The sequence below is a fragment of the Scyliorhinus torazame genome, chromosome 22, assembly GCF_047496885.1.
Source record: "Scyliorhinus torazame isolate Kashiwa2021f chromosome 22, sScyTor2.1, whole genome shotgun sequence".
Classification (NCBI taxonomy): domain Eukaryota; kingdom Metazoa; phylum Chordata; class Chondrichthyes; order Carcharhiniformes; family Scyliorhinidae; genus Scyliorhinus; species Scyliorhinus torazame.
Window position 1 is genome coordinate 46,568,221 of NC_092728.1, and position 23,934 is coordinate 46,592,154.

The 23,934-nt window shown below is 48.1% G+C and overlaps 1 protein-coding gene across 2 annotated transcripts in view; it reads right to left on the bottom strand.

Annotated features, from left to right (window-relative positions):
- Window positions 1-1,141: 1,141 nt before the first annotated feature.
- The window catches only part of LOC140399062 (B box and SPRY domain-containing protein-like), a 48,706-nt gene continuing 25,913 nt past the window's right edge, over window positions 1,142-23,934 (bottom strand). The window contains exons 3-7 of one of the 2 annotated variants that reach the window (XR_011937615.1): window positions 7,097-7,327; window positions 6,974-6,999; window positions 5,149-5,273; window positions 1,980-2,664; window positions 1,142-1,867 (exon numbers count right to left, since the gene is read on the bottom strand). Coding sequence is in view for 1 of the 2 variants with exons in the window: in XM_072488158.1 (XP_072344259.1) it covers window positions 2,138-2,664; window positions 5,149-5,273; window positions 6,974-6,999; window positions 7,097-7,327 (909 nt within the window). In the remaining variant the exon portion in view is untranslated. Of the gene's footprint in view, window positions 2,665-5,148; window positions 5,274-6,973; window positions 7,000-7,096; window positions 7,328-23,934 lie in introns of both variants that reach the window. The other variant, XM_072488158.1, reaches the window with a different exon arrangement.

The window sequence follows — 23,934 nt, forward strand, 5'->3', positions numbered from 1 at the left end:
TCGTGTGCCAGGCTCAGCCTGATACAATTCAAGGTTCTACACAGGGCGCAGATGACTGGAGCAAGGCTGAGTAGATTTTTTGGAGTGGAGGATAGGTGCGGGAGATGCGCGGGAAGCCCGGCAAACCACACCCACATGTTTTGGTCATGTCCGGTATTGCATGGGTTCTGGGTGGGTGTGGCAAAAGTGATTTCAAAGGTGGCGGGGGTCCGGGTCGAGCCAGGCTGGGTGCTGGCTATATTCGGGGTTGCAGAAGAGCCGGGAGTGCAGGAGGCGAGAGAGGCCGATGTTTTGGCCTTTGCGTCCCTAGTAGCCCGGCAAAGGATTCTACTTATGTGGAAAGAAGCTAAACCCCCGGGCGTGGAGGCCTGGATAAACGACATGGCAGGGTTCATAAAATTGGAGCGGATAAAGTACGCACTAAGAGGTTCGGCTCAAGGGTTCACCAGGCGGTGGCAACCGTTCCTCAACTATCTCGCAGAGCGATAAGGGAAAATAGGAAAGGTAGCAGCAGCAACCCAGGGGGGAGGGGGGGGGGGGGGGGGTGGAGGACTCATTTGGGTCCTCAGGGGTTTTATGTGTGTGTTTATATATTAGTTATTTATATTAGATTTTACGAAGTTACTATTTTAGTTACTATTTCTGTTGTTTTTTATTTTGTTGATGGCAGTTGCCGTTAGTTAGCATATTATTAATTTAAAAAACGATCAATGTATATATTATTACAAAGTTGTAAAATGGGAACATTTTGTTTCTGTTTGATCGAAAAACTTTAATAAAATTTTTTTATTTTTTTTTTAAAAGCTGGAATTAGGAACGGTTACAATTAGGGTCAATGCCTCTGGGATAGGGAGAAAACAGCCCTGGTTCCTGACCTTTGTCCCTATCCAGTAAACTCCTTCCTCTGTCAGTAAGATGGCCTGTTAACATTCACTGTCAAACGTATGATACAATAGTGTAGTGATTATGTACTGGACTAATAATCTAGAGAATGAGAGTTCAAACCCACCATGGTAGTTTGAGAATTTGAATTCAGTTCTTTTTAAATCTGGTAATAAAAAACTGGAATCAGGTCATGATGACCATGAAGGTGTTGAATTGTCATAAAAACCTAATATTTCACAAATGTCCTTTCAAGAAGGAAATCTACTATCCTTACCTGGTCTGACCTACATGTAACTCCAGTCCGATATCAAAATGGTTGATGTTTAACAACCCACTGTTGTATCAACCTGATACCAGAGATACAAGAGGACCCACCAATTATACCCAGGTCTGCCTAAAGGCTGCCCATACCAATATTGCCCATACCAATATTGCCCACATGCCATACAGTCAATTTTATCAAAATCTACATCAGCATGGAAACCAATGACTTCAGAAAGGAAAATAAGTGCAGCAAACCAGAGAGGAACACCAAACATTCTACTTAGGAATTAACACAGGATTTAACCCAAACAACAAGAATGAAACCTAGGATGCAGCACGGTGATACAGTGGTTAGCACTGCTATCTCACAGCACCAGGGGCCTGGATTCGATTCCGGTCTCGGGTGACTGTGTGTGTGGAGTTTGCACGTTCTTCCCATGTCTGCGTGGGTTACCAGTTTCCTCCCACAGTCCAAAGATGTGCAGGTTAGGTGGGGCTACGGAGTTGTGGGGGAGTGGGCCGAGGTGGGGTGCTCGTGCGGAGGGTCAGTGCAGACTCAATGGACCAAATGGCCTCCTTCATGGGATTCTCTGGATTCCTATGTGGCCAATTCAGCTAAAGAAGCTTTTGTGTTTAAACCAGCTTTGGAACACCTGCTGGTTCCTGAATAATTCGACTGGGGTAAAAGCAGAGAATGTTGGACACACTCTGGCAGCATCTGTGGAGAAAGAAAGAGGGTTAGCATTTCAGATTGATCAGTTTTCACTAGAACGCAGAGTCGCTGAACTGAAACACAAACTCTGTTTCTCTCTCCACAGATGTTGCTAGACCTGTGAAGTACTTCCAACATTTTCTGTTTTATTTCAGATTTCCAGCATCCGCAGTAATCTGCTTTTCAATGAGACTGGATCTCTTCCTAGAATGAGAAAATTCCGGAACCAAAATATTAGGGGCAAACTCAGGAATATAGAGTGCATGGACCACCCCGCTAGTGGACAATCGCGATACTTTCATCCGCCACTGCCAATGCCGCGTGGATGGGAAGGATAAACTTTGTTCTGTAACTGTGTATTATAGCGCAGGCGTCAGCATCATAGAAGAGGATTTCACCTCCATCATAGTCTACCATAACGCCAATCGACTTTGGGCACCTCAGCAGATCCAAGGTCTTCAGCTGGCCGTCGTGGGCGACTGTATATTCTTCATCATACCGAGAAAAAACCCAAGAGGACGAGTTATAACCAAGTCGGGATTCATGGCTAGAGCTTTTACGTGGAAGGCAGCTGTAAGCCAGTCCCACTTTGTAGGCGCAGCTATTTCGCACGTCCACTGTCCAGGTGTGAAGTCCGCTCTGGAAAGACTCCAGTCCCAGGGCGTTTGGCCAGTGCGCAAAGCGCTCAGGACAGTCCGGATACGAGTGCACTTTCTTCTTGACAAAGGTCAGTCTCTTTTTACTCTCAGATAGCATCAGCGACGAGTGCAGAGTTTTCTCATCTATGTGCAAATCTTCAGCATCTGAAACAGGAGATTCGAGTTTCACTAAGATTACAGTCATAGAGGTTTACAGCACAGAAAAGGCCCTTCAGCCCATCGCGTCTGCGCCAGTCAAAAACAACCGCCTCAGTATTCTAATCCCACTTTCCAGCATTTGGCCATTCAAATATTTACAGACACGGGCGGAACAGGTTTGAGGGGCTGAACATCCTACCCCTGGTCCTATGTATAGTCGAGTTTACAACATTTCAGTCGATTTCTCAAAGCTCTTTAGTCTGCCTGCAAACAGATAGAAATCTGGATGATTTATCCAATCAAAGGCCAGAACCCAAACTTCAAAAACACTATGATAGTGAGGGCATTTTCTTATTGCTGATTTGAATGAATTAATCAGTGCTCAAAGATACACTCACTGACCACTCTACTACGAGAAAATATTCCAGGGCATTGGAATATCAAGACATTCCAGGATTTTAGATTTCTCCGCTGGGTGTGTGTAGCTCATGTTGTCGATCAGCCACCCAATCCTGAGACAGTTTCATTTTCACAACAGGAAAGTGAGGCCGTTTCTGTGAAAGCAACTGATCCACTACAGGAGCTTCACACCTAGACGACAAGTTGAAATCCTACCGTGTAATATCACCCACTACTGGCAAAGTGTGAAACATGAAGAACCACTATAGACAGGTTTGGACAGAAGAAGCTAATGATTTAATCAGTGCCACAGCCCAGAACACCGACTCCAGGCTTCTTCATTACCCATCACTAGCCTGAGGTGGGTGTTTTGTTTTCAGAAACTGTACTGCACCATCATAGCCCAGCCCAAACCTCCGCCCAGTCCCCAGCCCCCAGCTCAGCACTCAGCCCCCAAAGCAGAACCAAACTCCCAGCCCAGAACACAATCCCCAGCCCAGACCAGACACAAGGACAGCCACAATGTCACATTTTAAATGTGCACTGGCAACACCCAGCTCTACCCCACCGTTGCCTCACTCGACCCATCCAATGTCTCTGAATGGAAATACTGTTTGGGTGAGCAGAAATTTACTTCAATTAAATATTGGTAAAACCATAGCTTTGGAAAATATCAAGAGGAGTCGTGGCTCAGGGAGGAGTGCAGATAGTTTGGAGATAGTCTGTGTATATTTCTTGTTGGGGTTGCTGAACCCCTGCTCATACTCCAGTACTGACCCAAGTGCTTGTTGTTCTTGCAGTTACATGGCAGTCAATTTGACTGCAGGGAGCATCACATTAAGCATGATCCCTTTCTCCCTCACTAAACATGAGAACTCCAGCAGGCCTTACAAACAGCAATTAGCATCAGGCAACTCAGGTCTTCGCCCCCTGAACCCACGCCAGATGTAGCGCACCAATTGCTGAGATCAGAAAATTCAACACAGGCCCAGGATCAAACGTTGGATGCCACTGTAATGTATAGCCTAATAATCATTGGCTAATCCCATGGGCAGCACAAGTGGATAGCACTGTGGCTTCACAGCGTCAGGGTCCCAGGTTCGATTCCCCGTTGGGTCACTGTCTGTGTGGAGTCTGCACGTTCTCCCCCTGTCTGCGTGGGTTTCCTCCGGGTGCTCCGGTTTCCTCCCACAGTCCAAAGACGTGCAGGTTAGGTGGATTGGCCATGCTAAATTGCCCTTAGTGGTTAGGAGGCGTTATTGGGTTATGGGGATAGGGTGGAAGTGAGGGCCTAAGTGGGTCGGTGCAGACTCGATGGGCTGAATGGCCTCCTTCTGCACTGTATTTTCTATGTTCATGAGGAGAACACTCATAGGGTTCAACCAGCCCTTAATATCACCTAGGATGACACTGATTATACACTCCAGAAACAAGCCATTTTACCCAACCAGTCCATGCCAGCATTTATGAACCTCACGAGACATCTTCCAGTTACTCCTCATCTAACTCTGTCAGCATATTCTCTATTCCCTTCTTATCCAGCTTTCCTTTAAATGTATCTATACTATTCACCTCAATTACAGCCTGTGGTAGCCAGTTCTACATTCTAACCACACTCAGTGATTTTCAACAACTTATTATTTATTTATGCAGCATCTCCAATGCAATAAAACATACCAAAATCTGGCATCAAGCCAAATATGGCAATAACTGGGATGATGCGCAAAAGCTTGGTCAATGTGGTAGGTTTTAAAGAGGAAAGAGTAAGGGGGGATGGGGCAGGGGTTTAGGGAAGGAATTCCAGATCTCAGAGCCTAAAGGTGCAGCGGTTTAAAATCACCGAGACCGGAATTAGATGAATGCTAATATCTCGGAGGGTGGTGGGGTTGGAGGAGATCACAGAAATAGGGAGGGGTGAGTCCATCGGGGTATTTGAAAACAGAATTTTAAAATGGAGGCATTGCTTGACTGGGGAGACGATTATAGATCAGTGAGCACAGGATGATAGGTGAATGGGACAGGAGGGTAAGGTGGTAGGCAGTAAACTCTTGGATTAGGCCAAGCCATTATCGTGCGGCAGTTATTACTGACCTGCAATGCAGATCATGGCCGCAGAGGCCCACAGATTACCGAGGAGGTGACTGTGAGCACAGGAAAGGTTGAAGTTCAGCTTGTTTGAGTCCACAGGCTCAAGAATTCCCTCTGCCTCCTCTGCCCTAGAATTTTAAAAAATTACATTCAGAACATAAAAATAGAAACACACACAAAACGGCTGGAATATTGTGTCCAACTCTACTTACTGCACTTGGAAATGATACAAAGGCTTTGGAGAGAATGGAGAGGAGATTACAGAGATGAGGGACTTCAGTCATGTGGACAGGTCAGAGGAGCTGGGATTGTTCCCCGAGTAGGGAACATACAGAAGAGATTTACTAAAGGTGTTCAAAAACACAAAGAGTTTAGATAGAATAAATAAGAAACTGTTTCCCCCCCAGCAGGAGGACCGATAAGCAGAGGACACAGATTTAAGTTAATTGACCCATACGGGTGCAGAAAACAACAATTGGATTCATCTACTTTCCTTCTTAGGGTTAATAGGAGTTTGGGATCTATTTATAAAATGTGAAAACTTTGCTCCCTAGCCCAGCTCCCTCAGTCATGTGAGTTTGTGTCCACAATAATCTTGGTCTTCAAATCTCCCCATTATCGCAGGACTGAAAACTGCTGAAACCACAGATACAAAGATTGGCGGCATGGTGGCACAGTGGTTAGCACTGCAAACCTCACAACACCAGAGACCCGGGTTCGATTCTGACCTCTGGTGACTGTGTGGAGTTTGCACATTCTGCGTGGATTTCCTCTGGTTTCCTCCCTTTGTCCTAAGATGTGCAGGTTAGGTGGATTGGCCATGCTAAATTGTCCATTAGTGTCCAAGGATGTGTAGGTTAGGTGGGGTTACGGGGATAGGGCGGGAGAGTGGGCCTAGGTATCACCCAAGGCCAGAATCATGGCAGGACCTTCAGCAGGTCAATGAGTTCAGTGCTACAACTTCAGGCAGTTTCACAAGTGGATAGCACTGTGGCTTCACAGCGCCAGGGTCCCAGGTTTGATTCCCCGCTGGGTCACTGTCTGTGCGGAGTCTGCACGTTCTCCCCGTGTCTGCGTGGGTTTCCTCCGGTGCTCCGGTTTCCTCCCACAGTCCAAAGATGTGCAGGTTAGGTGTATTGGTCATGATAAATTGCCCTTAGTGACCAAAAAAGGTTAGATAGGGTTATTGGGTTACGGGGACAGGGTGGATGTGAGGGCTTAAATAGGTCGGTGCAGACTTGATGGGCCGAGTGGCCTCCTTCTATCTAGATGACATTGTCAACTACAGGAGAAAAACTTGAATGAATAAGGATGTGTTTAGTAACATCACCCGATTGGTGGATTTAACAAAGTTGGTACTGACTCTGCCTTGAAATCGGGGGACAATAATCATACAACATTGTGTAATTTGACCCAATCAGGATGGAAATTCACATCACTTAATTGGAGTACTCTACAGGGCTAAATTCAATATGAAATTTGATCCAGTTATTGTCAAGTGGGAGTAAAAGCAAGGAAATGCTTAAAACACTCAACAGGCCAGCAGATAGAACTGCTGCAATGAAAGGTCATTGAACTGAAACCTCAACTCGGTTTCTCTCTCCACTGCCTGATGTGTGAGTGTTCCCAGCATTCTCTGTTTTTATTTATGATTTCCCACACCCGCGGTATTTTGCTATCGTCAGGCCGAGTGCAGGATTGAGGCAAGGCACAGCATTAACTCTCCGGTCTAATTGACATCCTAAACTGCAGGAATAAAGCTTCAATGGGTTTTGCAGAGTTTGATGTCCGTCGCCAATGTTCATTCTGAATGATTGACAGGATTTACCTTTCAAATATTTCCTTTTGCCGTTTCTGCAGAGAGAGAGAGAAAAAAAAAGAGGGTGAATTATTCAGTAAACAGAAGTACTTCATAAATGAGACAGGACAGTAATGGAAAATTATTGTTCACCAGAAGAGCGCTGTCATCCATTTTGGTCAGTGTGTCTACCAGGTAGCTTTTAATGTCAACCAACTTCTGCTGAGACTCCATCCAGTAGGTTTTCTGGGTCAGTATGCTCTGTTGGACCTGCTCTTCCTCATCATGGATCACCTCCAACAGTCTCTGCTCCTCATTCTCGCATATCTCGCGGATGAAGTTGAGACGTTGGATGATCAGTTCCCTGGCATCACTGGCATTTGACTGTTGGCAGGAAGATGGAGAGAAGCTATCAGTAAGGATGAGCTACGACCAATGGCGGTAATCAGAACAACCATGCCCTCAATCAGTGGGATCAGCCCAGGCAGCTACAATTGCATTGTTGCAACTATTTGCATTTATATGTAGCAGAATGTCCTGGGGAGCGTTACAGGAGCCTAATCAAACACTGAAGCACATATTGGCACTGGAGGGAGTGCAGAGGAGATTCACTAGGTTGATCCCAGAGTTGAGGGGATTAGATTATGACGAGAGGTTGAGTAGACTGGGACTGTACTCATTGGAGTTTAGAAGGATGCGGGGGGACCTTATTGAAACATATAAAATTATGAAGGGAATAGATAGGATAGATGCGGGCAGGTTGTTTCCACTGGTCGGGGAAAGCAGAACTAGGGGGCATAGCCTCAAAATAAGGGGAAGTAGATTTAAGACCGAGTTTAGGAGGAACTTCTTCACCCAAAGGGTTGTGAATCTCTGGAATTCCTTGCCCAGTGAAGCAGTTGAGGCTCCTTCTTTAAACGTTTTTAAGAAAAAGATAGATACCTCTCTAAAGAATAAAGGGATTCGGGGATATGGTGTACAGGCCGGAGAGTGGAGCTGAGTCCACAAAGATCAGCCATGAACTCATTAAATGGCTGAGCAGGCTCGAGGGGCCAGATGGCCTACTCCTGTTCCTAGTTCTTATAAGGAGATAATAGAACAGATGACAAAGGACTGGACAAAGTCACATGTTCTAAAGAGTGTCTTTAAAGGGAGGGAAGTTTAGAGAGGAAATTCCAGCGCAGGTGTAAATTTCTTGGTAAGAAACTCAGTTTGCTGTTCGAACATTATCGTTTTTATTTTCTCAATCCCTCTACTGGAACATTGTACATAATGTTTCCCAAACTTTACCAGCGGAACTCTTTTGACCTACCAGGAGTACTGAAGAAACCTCCTGAGAAACATAGAGTCATCGAGGTTTACAGCACAGAAAAAGCCCTTCATTCCATTGCGTCTGCACCGGTCAAAAACAACCACCTAACTATTCTAATCCTATTTTCCACCACTTGGCCCATAGCCTTGTATGTCTTAGCATCGCAAGTGCACATCTAAATACTTCTTAAATGTTCTGAGGGTCTCTGCCTCCACCATCCTTTCAGGCAGCGAATTCAAGCCCCTTACCTTAAATCTATGCCCCCTGGTCCACTAAGGGGACAAGTTTCTTCCCGTCTACTCTATCCCCTCATAATTTTAGATATCTCACATCCCTCTGATAATGTGGATTCCAGAACTGCACACAATACTCCAGCTGCGGCCTAACCAACATTTTATACAGTTCCAGCATAACCTCCCCGCTCTTAAACTCTATGTCTCGGCTAATAAAGCCAAGTATACCATATGTCTTTTTAACCACTTTATCCACCATCACTGCTATCTTAAGGGACTGTTGTACATGCACACCAAGGTCCCCCTGATCTTCAGTGCTTCCCAGGGTCCTGCCATTCATCATGTATTCCCTTGCCTTGTTTGTCCTGCATCACCTCACACTTATCCGGATTGAATTCCATTCGCCATTTATCAGCCCACCTGACCAACCTGCCCATATCCTGAAGAACAGATAGAAAGAAAAAGGTGGTGGAGTTGTATTGTTGATTAAAGAACATATTGATACAATATTGAGGAAAGATATCAGTACAGATCATGTGGAATCTGTCTGGGTCAAGTTATGAAAAATCAAGGGGCAAAAAACATTTCTAGGGGTGGTCTACAGACCACCAAACTGCAGTGGTAATGTTGGGAATAGCATTAGACAGGAAATCAGAGATGCAGGTGATAAAGGAACATCTGTGATTATGGGTGACTTTAATCTGCATATAGATTGGGTGAGTCAAATTAGTCACAGTACAACAGAGGAGGAATTTCTGGAGTGTGCACGGGATGGTTTTCTGGACCAATACATTGAGGAATCAACAAGGGAACAGGCCATCTTGGACTGGGTGTTGTGCAATAAGAAAGGGTTAGTTGGCAATCTGGTTGTGAAAGAACCCTTGGGGACGAGTGACCATAATATGATAGAATTCTTTATCAGGGTGGATATTGAGGTAGTTGATTCCGAGACCAGGGTCCTGAACCTCAATAAAGGTAACTATGATGGTATGAGGCATGAGCTGGCCAGATGGACTGGGAAACATTACTGAAAAGAAGGACAGTGGACAGGCAATGGCAGGCATTCAAGGAATGAATAGATGAACTCCAAAGTTGTTTATTCCTATTTGGTGTAAGAGTAGAAAGGGAACTGTGGCCAAACCATGGCTTATGAGCGAAATTAGAGATAGTATTAGATTCAAAGAAGAGGCACACAAGATAGCAAGAAAAAGCAATAAACCTGAGGGTTGGGAACAGTTTAAAATTACATTCAGAACATAAAAGGCAGACCAAGGAATTGATTAAGAAGGGGAAAATGCAATATGAATACAAGGTAGTGGGGAACATAAAGACTGACGTAAAAGTTCCTATAGGTATGTAAAGAGAAAAAGATTGATAAAAACTAATATAGCCCCCTCACAGTCTGAAACAGGGGCACAAAGAAATGGCTGAGGAACTAAATTCATACTTTGCTTCTGTCTTCACAAAGGGAGACATGAATAATGTACCGGAAGTTCTGAGAAACACAAGTTTCAGGGAAGAGCTGAAGGAAATTAGTATTAGTAAGAAATCACCACATTCCATGTAACAGCAGGAGACTATGGACTATGAAGGGGCTGGTTTAGCGCACTGGGCTAAATCGCTGGCTTTTAAAGCAGACCAAGGCAGGCCAGCAGCATGGTTTAATTCCCGTACCAGCCTCCCAGAACAGGCGCCAGAATGTGGCGACTAGGGGCTTTTCACAGTAACCACATTGAAGCCTACTCGTGACAATAAGCGATTTTCAAATGGTTTGGGGGAAATTAATGGGATTGAAAGTGGATAAATCTCCAGGGCCTGATAATCTTCATCCTAGAGTTTAAGGAAGTGGCCCTAGAAATAGTATGTCTATTAATGGTCATTTTACAAAATACTTTGGACTCTGGAATGTTTCCTACAGACTGAAGGATGGCTAATATAATCCCGCTATTCAAAAAGGGAGGTAGAGAGAAGACAGGAAACTACAGACCAGTGAGCCTAAAGACAGTAGTAGGGAAGTTGCTGGAGTCCATTATCAAGGATTTCATAGCACAGCAATTGGAAAGCAGTGGTGTAATCAGACAAAGTCAGCATGGATTTACAAAAGGGAAATGATTGTTGACAAATCTACTAGAATTCTAAACAGGGCTGTTTTACTGCAATTGTATAGGATATTTGTGAGGCCACACCCGGAGTATTGTGTGCAGTTTTGGTGTCTTTATCTGAGGAAGGATGTTCTTGCTATGGAAGGAGTGCAGCGAAGGTTTACCAGGCTGATTCCTGGGATGGCGGGAATGGCATATGAGGAGAGACCAAGTCGGTTAGGATTATATTATATCATAGTTGAGGTCAAAATGTTGTGCAATTTCAAGAAGGAATTAGATATGGCTCTTGGATCTAAAGTCATCAAGGGATATGGGGGAAAGACGGGATCAGGGTATTGAACTTGATGAGCCATGATACTAATGAATGGTGAAACAGGCTCGAAGGGTCGAATGGCCTCCTCCTGCTTCTATTTTCAATGTATGTTTCTATGTGCGTGCTCAACTGCTTTAGACTTCCTGACTCACTTGCTGTCTCTTCTAATTTTGGCTGTGCATCTATCGATGCTGAACCTTCTCTCATGATCCCACCCCCCTACCAAGTTAATGGCATGGTGGTGCAGTGGTTAGCACTGCTGCCTCACGACGCTGAGGTCCCTGGTTCGATCCTGGCTCTGGGTCACTGTCCGTGTGGAGTTTACACATTCTCCCCTTGTTTGCGTGGGTTTCGCCCCCACAAACCAAAGATGTGCAGGCTAGGTGGATTGGCCACATTAAGTTGCTCCTTAATTGGAAAAAATGAATTGGGTACTCTAAATTTTTTAAAAAACAACCCCCACAGCACTTGCAAACCTCACGACAAGGACGCTAGTCCCATTCCATCCGCCTTGTACAGGTCGCACCGTCCCCAAAACCAGTCCCAATGTCCCAGAAATCTAAAGCCCTCCCTCCTGTACCACTTCTCCAGTCACGCATTCATCTGCACTATCTATACTCACTAGCACTTGCTATCGGAAGTAATCCAAAGGTTATTACCTTCGAGGTCCTGTTTTTTTAATCTACTTCCTAGCTCCCTAAATTCTGCTTGCAGGCCCTCATCCCTTTTTCTGCCTATAATAATAATCTTTATTGTCACAAGTAGGCTTACATTAACACCGCAATGAGGTTACTGTCAACATCCCCTAGTCGCCACATTCCGCGCCCGTTCAGGTACATGGAGGGAGAATTCAGAATGTCCAAATTACCTAATAACATGTCTTTCGGGACTTGTGGGTGGAAACCGGAGCACCCGGAGGAAATCCACGCAAACACGGGGAGAACGTGCAGACTCCACACAGACAGTGATCCAAGCCGGGAAGCAAACCTGGGACCCTGGCGCTGTGAAGCAAAAGTGCTAACCACTGGGCTACCATGCAGCCCATTTGTTGCTACCAATGTGCACCATGATATCTGTTTGTTTGCCCTCCCCCTTCAGTATGCTCTACAGTCATTCAGTGACATCCCTGACCCTGGCACCAGGGAGGCAACATACCATCCCAGAGTCTCTTTTGCAGCCACAGATTCTTATTGTATTGAAGAATTAAAGCACAAAAGATGATTATTATTGCAAAATAGGTACAAACATACAAAAACAAACTTAAAAGATCTTTCTATGTCTTATATGTATACATTTATTATAATAAAAAGCTCTGTTAATCAACAAGTCTTACCTTCTTTTCGTCATTTTTAATGGAAGCACTCACTCACACACACTCGCCTCCCCCTCCTCTTGGGCCCCCATGATCCCAGCTCCTCTCAAGGTCCCCGTGCCCATAGCTCCTCTTGGGCCCCTGCAGTTCCGGCCCCGCTCAGGGTCCCCCAGCTCCTCACAGATCTTTCCTTCCCCTGGTCCCAGCTCCTCTCTGGCACCCCTCAGGGCTTCCCCCGGGTCCTTTTTGGCGCTGCCCTCTCAGGGTCTGATCTAGAGTTCCAGTTTGGGACACCTTTCTCCTTCCTGGTAAATGAGAGGTATATCTTCTTTTCCTTGAATTTTCCTGGAATATTTAAACTTCCAGAATGGGTTGTCTGTCTTATAAACAATGCAAGCAGTAAACGTAAAAACAATTTTTACTTCACCAGTAACACTTAGACCTTTATTGCAACAATAATCTCTTCCACTGAATCCTTTTTTGTTTAAAATTAATTAGTAATGCAGACGTTTTTTTGGTCCTATTTACCCTTTTAATGGGTGCAGAATGGGGTAGTTGGCGAGTTTCCTCCGGCGGGGAATGTCTGCGGGCTACAATACGAGGAATAAGCCAGGTTAGGGCTCCTCTTCGGACTCTGAAGGCCCGTGTGTCTCAGGAGGGGAGAAAATGGCGGAAGGTCTCTGCGTCGTCATTGCCATCTCAGTAGACAACTGAGAGGCTGGTGAAATTTTTGGCGAAGGAATTTTGAAAGCAGAGGCAGGAGGTCATAGACGATGTGGCAAAGGTGACTGAGCCAATTTGGGCAGCTCTGGACAGGATGGAACAACAGTTGAAGGCGCAAGGTTTGACGATCCAGAAGGTGGAGGAGACGATCTCGGATCATGATGATCGGATCACCACCTTGTAAGCAGAGGTAGCGATGTTGGGCAGAGGGGCAGAAAACTTTGAAAACCAAGGTCCATGACCTGGAGAATCGCTCCAGGTGCCAAAATTTGAGGAATGTCGGGCTGCCGGAGGGTATGGAAGGTGCGAATGCCACGGACTATGTGGCAAAGATAATAAAAATAATCGCTTATTGACACAAGTATGAAAATTGCTTAGGCTCAATGAAGTAAGCTTCATTGAAGTTACTGTGAAAAGCCCCCTCGGATGTTCGGGAAACTGGTGGGGGAGGGTTTTTTCCCCAACCCTTCCGAAGTGGATCGGACCCACCGGTTGTTGCGCAGAAGCCCAGATCTGGGGAGCCGCCACGGGCGATCATTGTCTGACTCCATAGGTACTTGGACAACAAAAAGATCCTGGTGTGGGTGAAGGAAACGGAAGAGTGCAGATGAGAGGGCCACACTGTTACAATTTACCAGGACATTGGGGCAGAAGATGCAAAAAGGCGAGTGTGGTTCAATAATGCGAAGGCGTTTCCTTACAAGAACAAAGTCAGGTTCAGAGTGGTGTACCAGGCCCCTCTATGGGCCACATTTGGAGACAAGGACCATTATATCGATATGCCAAAGAAGGCGAATAACTTTGTCAAGAAGCATGGACTGGGGGAGATTTGAATGCAGTGTTTGGTTTCACCTGATTGGTGGGGTTTTGTTATTTTTCTTACTGTTTGCATTTTCTATGTTTCTGTTATGTCTGTATTACTGTATTTGGGGTTTGTGCTTTCTGATGTGTTAAAGCATTGTTGGGTATAGTTGAAAATATTGAAGGGCAAGGAAGTGGGTGTGGGGATGGGTTTGTATTATTTACAATATTAAACTCGAGTTCGGGTAGGGGGGCTATTTGTGGAATTATTGAACTTGCATTTTTCCCCACAGGTGGGGGTCACCCTGCTAGCAGAGATTCTAGTTAACGGGAGCGAAGTGAGGGTGAGAGCCTCGGCTGATTACCTTGGGAGGGGGAGCTTTTTGTTTTCTTTGTTAGTTGAGGGGTTCCCAAGCTGGAACCCGAGATCAGACCCTGAAGGGGGGAGGTGGGGGGGGGGGCAGAAAGGACCCAGGGAGAGCCAGGATTGTGGGTGCCAGAGAGAAGCTGGGCCTCAGGGTGGTTGGGTTTTCTTTGTTTGGGTAGGGGAGGGGAGGGTTGAAAGCCGATGGGAGGGTTGTTTGTTGTTTCTTTGAGGTTTCTTTGTGGAGATACTGGTTTGAGGGAGGCGGCGGCGGTGGCCATCTTAGGTGGACCTGTAGCCAGGTGAGGTGGGACCAGGCGGGCCACATAGAACGTAAGGGGGTTATATGGGCCAGTAAAAAGATCTTGAGTGTTCGGCCATCCAAAAAGATTGAGGGTGGATGTTGTTTTCTTGCAGGAGACATATCTGAGAGTTTGGGACCAGACGAGTCTGAGGAAGGGGTGGGTGGGACAGCTGCTCCATTCGAACTTTGACATGAGGACAAGGGGGTCTGCACTAAGAGGGTAGTTTTTTCGGTGGGCAATGTAGTGGTGGATTCGGGGCGGGGGGGGGGGGGGGGTTGGGGAGGGGTGCGATATGTGATAGTGAGTGGGACGTTGGCATGATCTCCGGTGGTCTTGGCAAATGTAACCGTGCCGAACTAGGATGATACGGATTTTATTAAGAAGGTATTGGCGGCCATCCCTGAGCTGGACTCACATCAGTTAATCATGGGGGCGGGGCGGGACAACTTTAATTGTATATTTGATCCCAGACTAGATATGATGTGGAGATGCCGGCAATGGACTAGTGAGCACAGTAAGAAGTCTTATAACACCAGGTTAAAGTCCAACAGATTTGTTTCGAATCACTAGCTTTCGGCGCACAGCTCCTTCATCTGAGGAAGGAGCAGCGCTCTGAAAGCTAGTGATTCGAAACAAACCTGTTGGATTTTAATCTGGTGTTGTAAGACGTCTTACCACACTAGATAGGTTGTTCATAAAGGCATTGGGGTGACGAAGGAGATACTAATGTTTATGGAGCAAATGGAGGGAGCGGATCTGTGGAGATTCAGATACCCGAGGGAGAAGGCGTTCTCCTTCTTTTCACATGTACACCTGGTCTACTCCCGTATTGACTTCTTTGTAGTGGGTAAGTACTTGCTCCCTGGGGTGGTGGGTACAGAGTATTCGGCAATTGTCATTTCTGACCGTGCTCCACACTATGTGGCCTTTCTGCACTTAGCAACCCCCGTGGAGGTTGGTTACAGTGTTGCTCACAGATAAGGGTGTACGTGAGAGGATAGCTTCTGCGATTGGGGACTCTGTGGAGTTTAATAAGAACAAAGAGGTCTCACCTTCCACACTTTGGGAGGCAGTAAAGAAAGTTATTGGGGGTAGTTAATTTCGATTAAATCTCACAGGGCAAGTCGGTGAGGGCAGAGAGACAGAGATTGGAGTCTATTCTGGAGATGAATTGTCAATACTCTGCTACCCCAATGGTAGAGTTGCTGGTGGAGGGGAAGAAGCTCCAGATGGAGTTTGAGTTGATGTCGACGGGGAATGCAGTTAGCCAGCATCGTCTTGCGAGAGGGACTTTCTATGGGAAGGCCAACTATTGATTAGCTCACCAGCTGAGGCGGCAGGCGGGTCTTGGAAGGTAGCTCAGGTTAAGAGCCTAGGGAGAGGATTGGTCTCTGATCCAGAAAACATTAACAGGGTATTTGAGACCTTCTACCAGGGGTTGTCCAGGTCTGAGCCTCCGGAGGAAGACTGGACTATGTCTCAGTTCTCGGATGGGTTGGACTTTCCGATGGTGGAGAGGGAAAGTGTACAGGAGCTGGAGGGAATGCTCAGGCTGGAGGGAATTATGAGGTTGATCTGCTCAATGCAGTCTGGGAAGGCACCAGTCCTGGATGGATTCCTGATAGAATTTTATACAAAATTTGTGACAGAGCTGAGACCACATGTTTAACATGTGGTCTGTTGGACATGTTTTTGTTTTTAAAAAATTTTTATTCTACATTTTCCTTCAAAAATTTACACCCCACCCACAAACAGTAAATGGTAACAAATACAAAATCAATCCCCTTAACAATACCAACGATCCCATCCTCCCACCACCCCAAACAACGGCCCACCTGTCAATATATGCATCCAGTAAACCAAACCCTCCCACGGTGGAAACAAAAAACAAAGGAGAAAAAGAAAAAGGAGTCCGGGACCGCCCATGGTCACCATTGACCTATAGAGTCCACTCCCCCTCCCCCCTACACTCAACGCCATCCAGCCTCTCGAGTACCGTACATGATACCCAAGGCCCAGCTCAGGACCTTCTCCTTCACACTGTACCTACGGAAGCACAGAGTCACTGCCCTTGGCGGCTCACTCGCTTTTGGTACAGGCCTCCATGACCGATGAGCCCGATCCAGTTCATATCGGGAGGGATCCTCCCCCTCCCCCAATAGTTTTGCCAGCATCGCGGCAAAATACTCAATCGGCTTCGGTCCTTCAACTCCTTCGGGCAGCCCCACGATCCTCAAATTCGGTCGCCTGGATCTGTTTTCCAGGTCTTCCATTTTTCCTCGCAGATCCTTGTTAATGTCCATCACCTTCCGCATCTCCTTCCCCATCGAGGCAAGTTGATCACCGTGCTGCAATAACGTCTCCTCCACTTCCTTCAGCGCCTCCCCATTGCTCTCGCACCTCCGCCACCGCCGTCATCACCGGGGAAATCGCCTCCTCCACCAGCGCACTCAAAACCTCCCCCATCTCCTTCATCACCGTCTCCATGCATTTCGCAAACTGCCTTTCGAATTCCGCAGCCATCACCTTAGTTATTTCTTCAGCCGTAAGCACTGCGGCCTCCCCTGGTACTCCAGCCTCCATTTTCTTTACTGACCCCGCAGTGACCTTTCCACTCCCCGACGGACTTTCAGCCGCTTTTTTCACGGCCGTTTTTCTGCTGGTCTTCGACATTCCCCTCCTCTGTGCTGTCTCCCGACTTTTATTGCCTTCGCTGGCCCTAGGACCGGGCGTTAACCCCCGACAATGCCGTTCCCGAACAGGAGTCCTCCAACGCGCGGCTGCCTCCCGCCCGCCGTCACCGGAAGTCCTGTTGGACATGTTTAAGGATTCATTGTCCCGGAAGTTACTGCCGGACTCTTTGGGGAAGCCTTCATTTCCTTCATCCTGAAGAAGGATAAAGCACACTTTTCGAGCAGTCATAGCTTCTAAGAGAATATAGAATCAATTTACACAGCATTTTAAGCTGGAATCTATGTCGTTAATGCCGCCGATCTGTCGGAACCATGCATTTATTCCGGCTGGAATGGAGTCATCGTATAGGATCTGGGAGAGGGTATAGAGAGGTTTAGGGATTTGTGGTGGGTAGATTTGCTGGGCTAGAGTGGCTGGTGAAGATATTCTAGTTTCCGGCGGGGAATGGGTTTCGATATTTACAGGTGCGGAACTTTGTTCGGAAAGAACTCCCTACATTTCCCCAGTTGCTACCTCTTTCTCTGATGGATAAGGTCATGTCTTTGGATGAGATAGGAGAAGGGAGAATTTCTGATATTTATGGGTAGTTGATGAAAAGGGAGAGGGCTTTAATGGAGGAAGTAAAGGGAAAATGGGAGGAAGAGTTGGGTTATGCTTTTAAGGGGGGGGGGGGGGAGATGTGGAGCAAGATTTTACGTAAGGGTTAACTCTACCTCCTCATGTGCAAGACTAAGTTTGATTCAGGTTAAAGTGCTACACAGCGGATGACTAGGGCTCGGATGAGTGGGTTCTTTCCGGGGATGGAGGGTAGATGCGAGCGCTGTTCAAGGGGGCCGGCGAACCTCTCGCATATGTTTTGGTCCCGCCCGAAGTTGGTAGAGTTCTGGGCTTCCTTTTTTGAGACTATCACAAATATTTTGGGGGTTGCAGTAGAGCTGTGCCCATGGGTGGCGATCTTTGGGATATCGGATGAGCCGGGGCTGCAGGAGGGAAAGAAGGCTGGTGTCCTGGCCTTTGCCTCCTTGATAACCCCGAGGCGGGTACTGCTCGAGTGTGGGCATCGGAGCCGCCTAGGGCGACGGCATGGCTGGGGGACCTGTCGGAGCTTTTCCACTGGGAAAAAAAATCAAATAAGCCGTCAGAGGGTCAGAGGAGGGGTTCTAATCAAGGTGGATGTTGTTTATTTCATTCTTTAAGGATCTGGCAGTTGTCAGCAAATAAAAGGGCAGGTGGGTAGGTGGGGGGGGGGGGGGAAGAGGAGGGGGTGCTGTTGGATAAATTAGGGAAATATGCAATTGGTTGGTGGGGGTATCATTATAGAAGTTGATTTATTTTGTACGTTGTAAAGTTGAAAACTTCCTGAATAAAAATATCTTTTCAAAAAGAAGAGTTCTCTCTCCATTTGTCAATGACACTGCTCCACAGGCATTAACTGGGTGCTTTTCCCAGGGTTGAAGTAGGTATTTGTGTGACTTGTTAACAACCGTTGTTTGAGCTGGTGCACTGCCTTTTGGTCCACTCCTGCTTGATCATCTCTTTTGTCAGATCGGGGAGGGATCAGCCAACATAGCAAATTCAAAAATGAGGCAACCGCAGCACGCAAGGAGCCCTTCTGCGGGTCAGCTGATGTGCCCTCACTGCTGAACACGTGACCGAGGAATTTGATTCTGCTTTCATTCAACAGACATTTGCCTTTGTTCAAAATGAGGTTATGTTCTCCGAGACACGCATGTCGGTGTGTCTCGAGTTCAATTGCAGTGTGACCGTCGATGAGAATGTCATCACTGATGTTCAGCGGGCCTTCGACCCCTTGCAGTGCGGGCTGAATCATCAGCTGAAATACCTCAGCTGCTGAGTTGACTCCAAAGTTGAGCTTTTTGTTATAGGAAAGATGTGGATGCTTTGGAGAGGGTGCAAAGGAGATTTACCAGGATGCTGCCCGGACTGGAGGGCATGTCTTTGTCATAATATACACCAGTATATCATGGTGTAGACACAGACACACACACTGATGGATATGCAGTTGGACCAATCAGCATACACAACACCGCAGCCAATCACCAATGAGAGCACACGCACTATAAAGACAGGGGACAGGAGAGTTCCCGCTCATTCTAGTAGCAGCCAGCTCGGAGCACAGAGCTCACAGCCTGCAACACAGACATTCACCATGTGCTGAGTGCATCACCTGGTTAGGACTAGGCAAGGGTCAACAGTTAAAGCTGGTATTGCATTTACCCACAGTTCAAGTATGTTAATATAGTTAACTTTATAATAAAATAGAGTTGCACCACTTCCAATGTTGGTGACCTGTTTGTGATCCAGAACACCCAACACATCATGGTTCAAGGAGTGGTTGTATACTAGCACTTCTGAGACCCACCTGCAACTAATCAGCATTCCGGCATCCTGCAGTATGGAGAACATCAACCGGCCGCCGCCGCTCCGCATCGCCGGCACCTCAGCGTACAGTGACAACCAGCAACGATACCCAGGCAAGATGTTCAAGATCCGGGTTCCACAGCAGCTCCAGTGCCACGGCGATCTCCGCAAAATGTGGCGGGCATTCTGGCAAAATTTTGAAATCTTCCTGCTGGCAGCCGAACTAGAAGACCTGGCCGATCCTGAAAAAGCAGAGCTTCTCCTCACCATCGCCGGTGCCAGAGCAGAAGAAATCTTTTAAAAATTCAAGTTCTCCAATGGGCAAAACAGGAGCGACTTCCAGGCAGTCCTGGACAAATTCGGCAAAAACTGTAAGGAAAACACACTCCAACCAGCAAGGAAAGGTAAGAGAAGCGCCAGTACTCACCTTGAGGCCAAAATCCCTATTTTGGTTGGCGGCCATCTTTCTAAAGGGACTGCACTTGTGCAGTTGCGTGACGCCGCGCATGCGCAATCACGAAAACGGCCATCAGTAAAGGAACACGCGATCTGCGCATGTGCAAACGCCTCCTACGTGCTACGTCACGCGCGTCATGACGTCAGAGGTCCCGGACCACGCCCATTTAAAGGGGAAATGTCCCAAATCAAAGAAAAAATCCACAGTGCCTCAAATTGAACCAGGAAATGAAATAAACCTCCGAAGAACCCTGCAACAAGCAGTTACCGATCCCCAAACCGAGTCCGATTCCGACTTCCCGCAGACCAGTGACACCGAGGACCCGAGGGAGCCTCTTCGAGTCGCTGTTATAACAAAGAACAGGCTGTTCCCGAATCAAAACCACCAGCCGCTGTTTGTGCACAGCATTGATCCAGACGACGAGTGGTGTGCCACCCTGACGGTCAACCGATCCCAGATACGATTCCGCCTGGACACTGGTGCTTCCGCTAATCTCTTAGCGTGGTCAGCCTTTCAGACCCTTGGGGTTAAACCAACCATTCTTCCGTCGACCTGCCAACTATTGGACTACAATGGCAACGTCATTCCTGCTACTGGTTCATGCCAACTCGAAGTGACGCACAACTCGCGAAAAGCCATCCTTCCCTTCGAGATCGTGGGCTCCTCAAAGGACTCTCTGCTAGGCGCACAGGCGTGCAAAGTCCTAAACCTCATTCAACGAGTACACTCTCTCTCCAGAGGACACGTCTGCCTTCCAGGATGCAGACTTCAGGGCGCAACTCAATGCCATCATCGACCAGCACCGCAATGTTTTCGAAGGCATGGGCACGCTTCCATACACTGATCAAATCCTGCTCAAACAAGATGCCACGCCTGTGGTTCATGCACCTCGCAAAGTCCCAGCACCCCTCAAGGACCGCCTCAAGCAGCAGCTGCAGGACCTCCAGGACCAAGGAGTGCTCTCCAGAGTGGCGGAACCAACCGACTGGGTCAGTTCCATAGTGTGCGTAAAGAAGCCCTCCGGCGAGCTCCGGATCTGCATTGACCCAAAGGATCTGAATCGCAACATAATGAAGGAGCATTACCCAATCCCCAAGCGCGAGGAGATCACATGCGAGATGGCTCGGGCCAACATCTTCACCAAACTGGACGCCGCGAAAGGATTCTGGCAAATTCAACTAGACAGGTCCAGCAGAAAGCTGTGTGCCTTTAATACCCCGTTTGGCAGATACTGCTACAACAGGATGCCGTTTGGGATTATATCGGCATCAGAAGTGTTCCACAGGATCATGGAGCAAATGATGGAGGGAATTGAGGGTGTGCGCGTCTTTGTTGACGACATCATCATTTGGTCTACCACCCCGCAGGAGCATATCACTCGCCTCCAGCTCGTTTTCAAACGAATACGGGACCAAGGCCTTCGCCTCAACAGAGCCAAATGTTCCTTCAGCCAGACGGAACTCAAGTTCCTAGGGGACCACATCTCAAAGTTGGGTGTGCGGCCGGATGCGGACAAGGTGGCAGCCATCACGGCCATGCAGAAGCCAGCGGATAAGAAGGCGGTCCTCCGATTTTTGGGCATGGCCAACTTCCTGGGGAAGTTCATCCCCAACCTCGCCTCCCATACCACAGCTCTCTGGAACCTGGTCAGGAAGACGACAGACTTCCAATGGCTTCCCGCCCACCAGCGCGAATGGGAGGAGCTTAAGACCAAGCTTACCACGGCCCCGGTATTGGCATTTTTTATCCCACGAAGGAAACAAAAATTTCAACGGATGCCAGTCAATCCGGCATTGGGGCGGTGCTCCTGCAACGCGATGAGGCCTCATCATGAGCCCCCGTTGCATATGCGTCATGTGCCATGACCCCCACGGAACAGCACTACGTGCAGATCGAAAAGGAGTGCTTGGGCCTGTTGACTGGGGTCGACAAATTTCATGATTACGTGTACGGCCTCCCCCAATTCACTGTCGAGACCGACCATCGCCCGCTGGTCAACATTATACAAAAAGACCTGAATAATATGACCCCTCGCCTCCAGCGCATTCTGCTGAAACTCCGGCGGTACGATTTCCAGCTCCTATACACCCTGGGCAAGGATCTGATCATAGCCGACGCTCTGTCCAGGGCAGTCAACACCCCGTGTGACCCAGAGGGGTTCGTCTGCCAGGTGCGGGTCCAGCGGAGATTCACACGGATGATCCCAGGAATGGTAGGCCTAACATGCGATGAACGTCTGAGGATCCTGGGATTATATTCATTGGAGTTTAGGAGGTTGAGGGGAGATCTAATAGAAACTTACAAGATAATGAATGGCTTAGATAGGGTGGACGTAGGGAAGTTGTTTCCATTAGCAGGGGAGACTAGGGCACAGCCTTAGAATAAAAGGGAGTCACTTTAGAACAGAGATGAGGAGACATTCCTTCAGCCAGAGAGTGGTGGGACTGTGGAATTCATTGCCACAGAGGGCGGTGGAGGCCGGGAAGTTGAGTGTCTTTAAGACAGAAGTTGATAAATTCTTGATTTCTTGAGGAATTAAGGGCTATGGAGAGAGAGCGGGTAAATGGAGTTGAAATCAGCCATGATTGAATGGTGGAGTGGACCTGATGGGCCGAATGGCCTTACTTCCGCTCCTATGTCTTATGGCTGACGCCCACGTGGCCTTCACGGCCTCCAATCTGCCGGCCAAGGATGAACGCCTTATCCACATTTGCCGCGAGATTGCAGCTGACCCCCTACTACAGCGTGTCATGCGCCACATGTCGGACGGGTGGCTCAAGGGCCAATGCCCGCAGTTCTACAATATCAGGGATGATCTGGCAGTAGTCGATGGTGTCCTCCTGAAGCTGGACCGCATCGTGATCCCGCACAGCATGCGCCAGCTTGTTTTGGAACAGCTACACAAGGGCCACCTTGGCGTGGAGAAGTGCCGACGGAGGGCCCGAGAGGCTGTGTACTGGCCTGGCATCAATGAGGACATCGCCAACACAGTGCTCAACTGCCCCACCTGTCAGCGGTCCCAGCCGGCCCAACCACGTGAGACCCTACAGCCCCATGAGTTGGTCACGTCCCCTTGGTCTAAGGTAGGCGTTGACCTGTTCCATATGCTCGGCAGGGACTATGTTCTGATTGTAGACTATTTTTCGAACTACCCGGAGGTCGTACGCCTGCACGACATCACATCATCGGCGATCATCCGTGCCTGCAAGGAGACCTTTGCTCATCACGGCATCCCACTCACTGTGATGTCAGACAATGGCCCCTGCTTCGCGAGCCAGGAATGGTCCAACTTTGCCAGCAGGTACAACTTTTTGACAAATTTCATGATTACGTGTACGGCCTCCCCCAATTCACTGTCGAGACCGACCATCGCCCACTGGTCAACATTATACAAAAAGACCTGAATGATATGACCCCTCACCTCCAGCGCATCCAGTCCCCTGCACCCCCAATCCAATGGCAAAGCGGAAAAGGGCGTCCACATCGTCAAACGGCTCCTCTGCAAGGCTGCTGATGCAGGATCCGACTTCTACCTCGCCCTGCTGGCCTATCATTCGGCCCCACTCTCCACGGGCCTGTCGCCAGCCCAGCTGCTCATGGGTCGCACCCTGAGGACCACGGTGCCGTCCATTCACGTCCCAGACCTCGACCACGTTATGGTCTTTCAGCGGATGCAACAGTCTCGTGCACAACACAAGGCGGCGCATGACGCTTGGGCGAGGGTCTCCCTGCTCTGGCGCCGGATGACAACGTCCGCATCCATCTTCCGGAGGGTGGCTGGTCTGCAATTGATGTGGTTCTTCGGCAGGTGTCTCCCCGCTCGTTCCTGGTTCGTCCGCCAGATGGTTCCATTCGCCGCTGCAATCGACGTGCCCTTCGTCTCGTTCCACGCTCGCTACCTGATCCTCCACCGGTGCCACGCCCTCCTGTTGTCCCCAACCTGGACTATGTGGAGATTCCGAATACTCTGCATCCTCCTCACTCTGCCGTGGC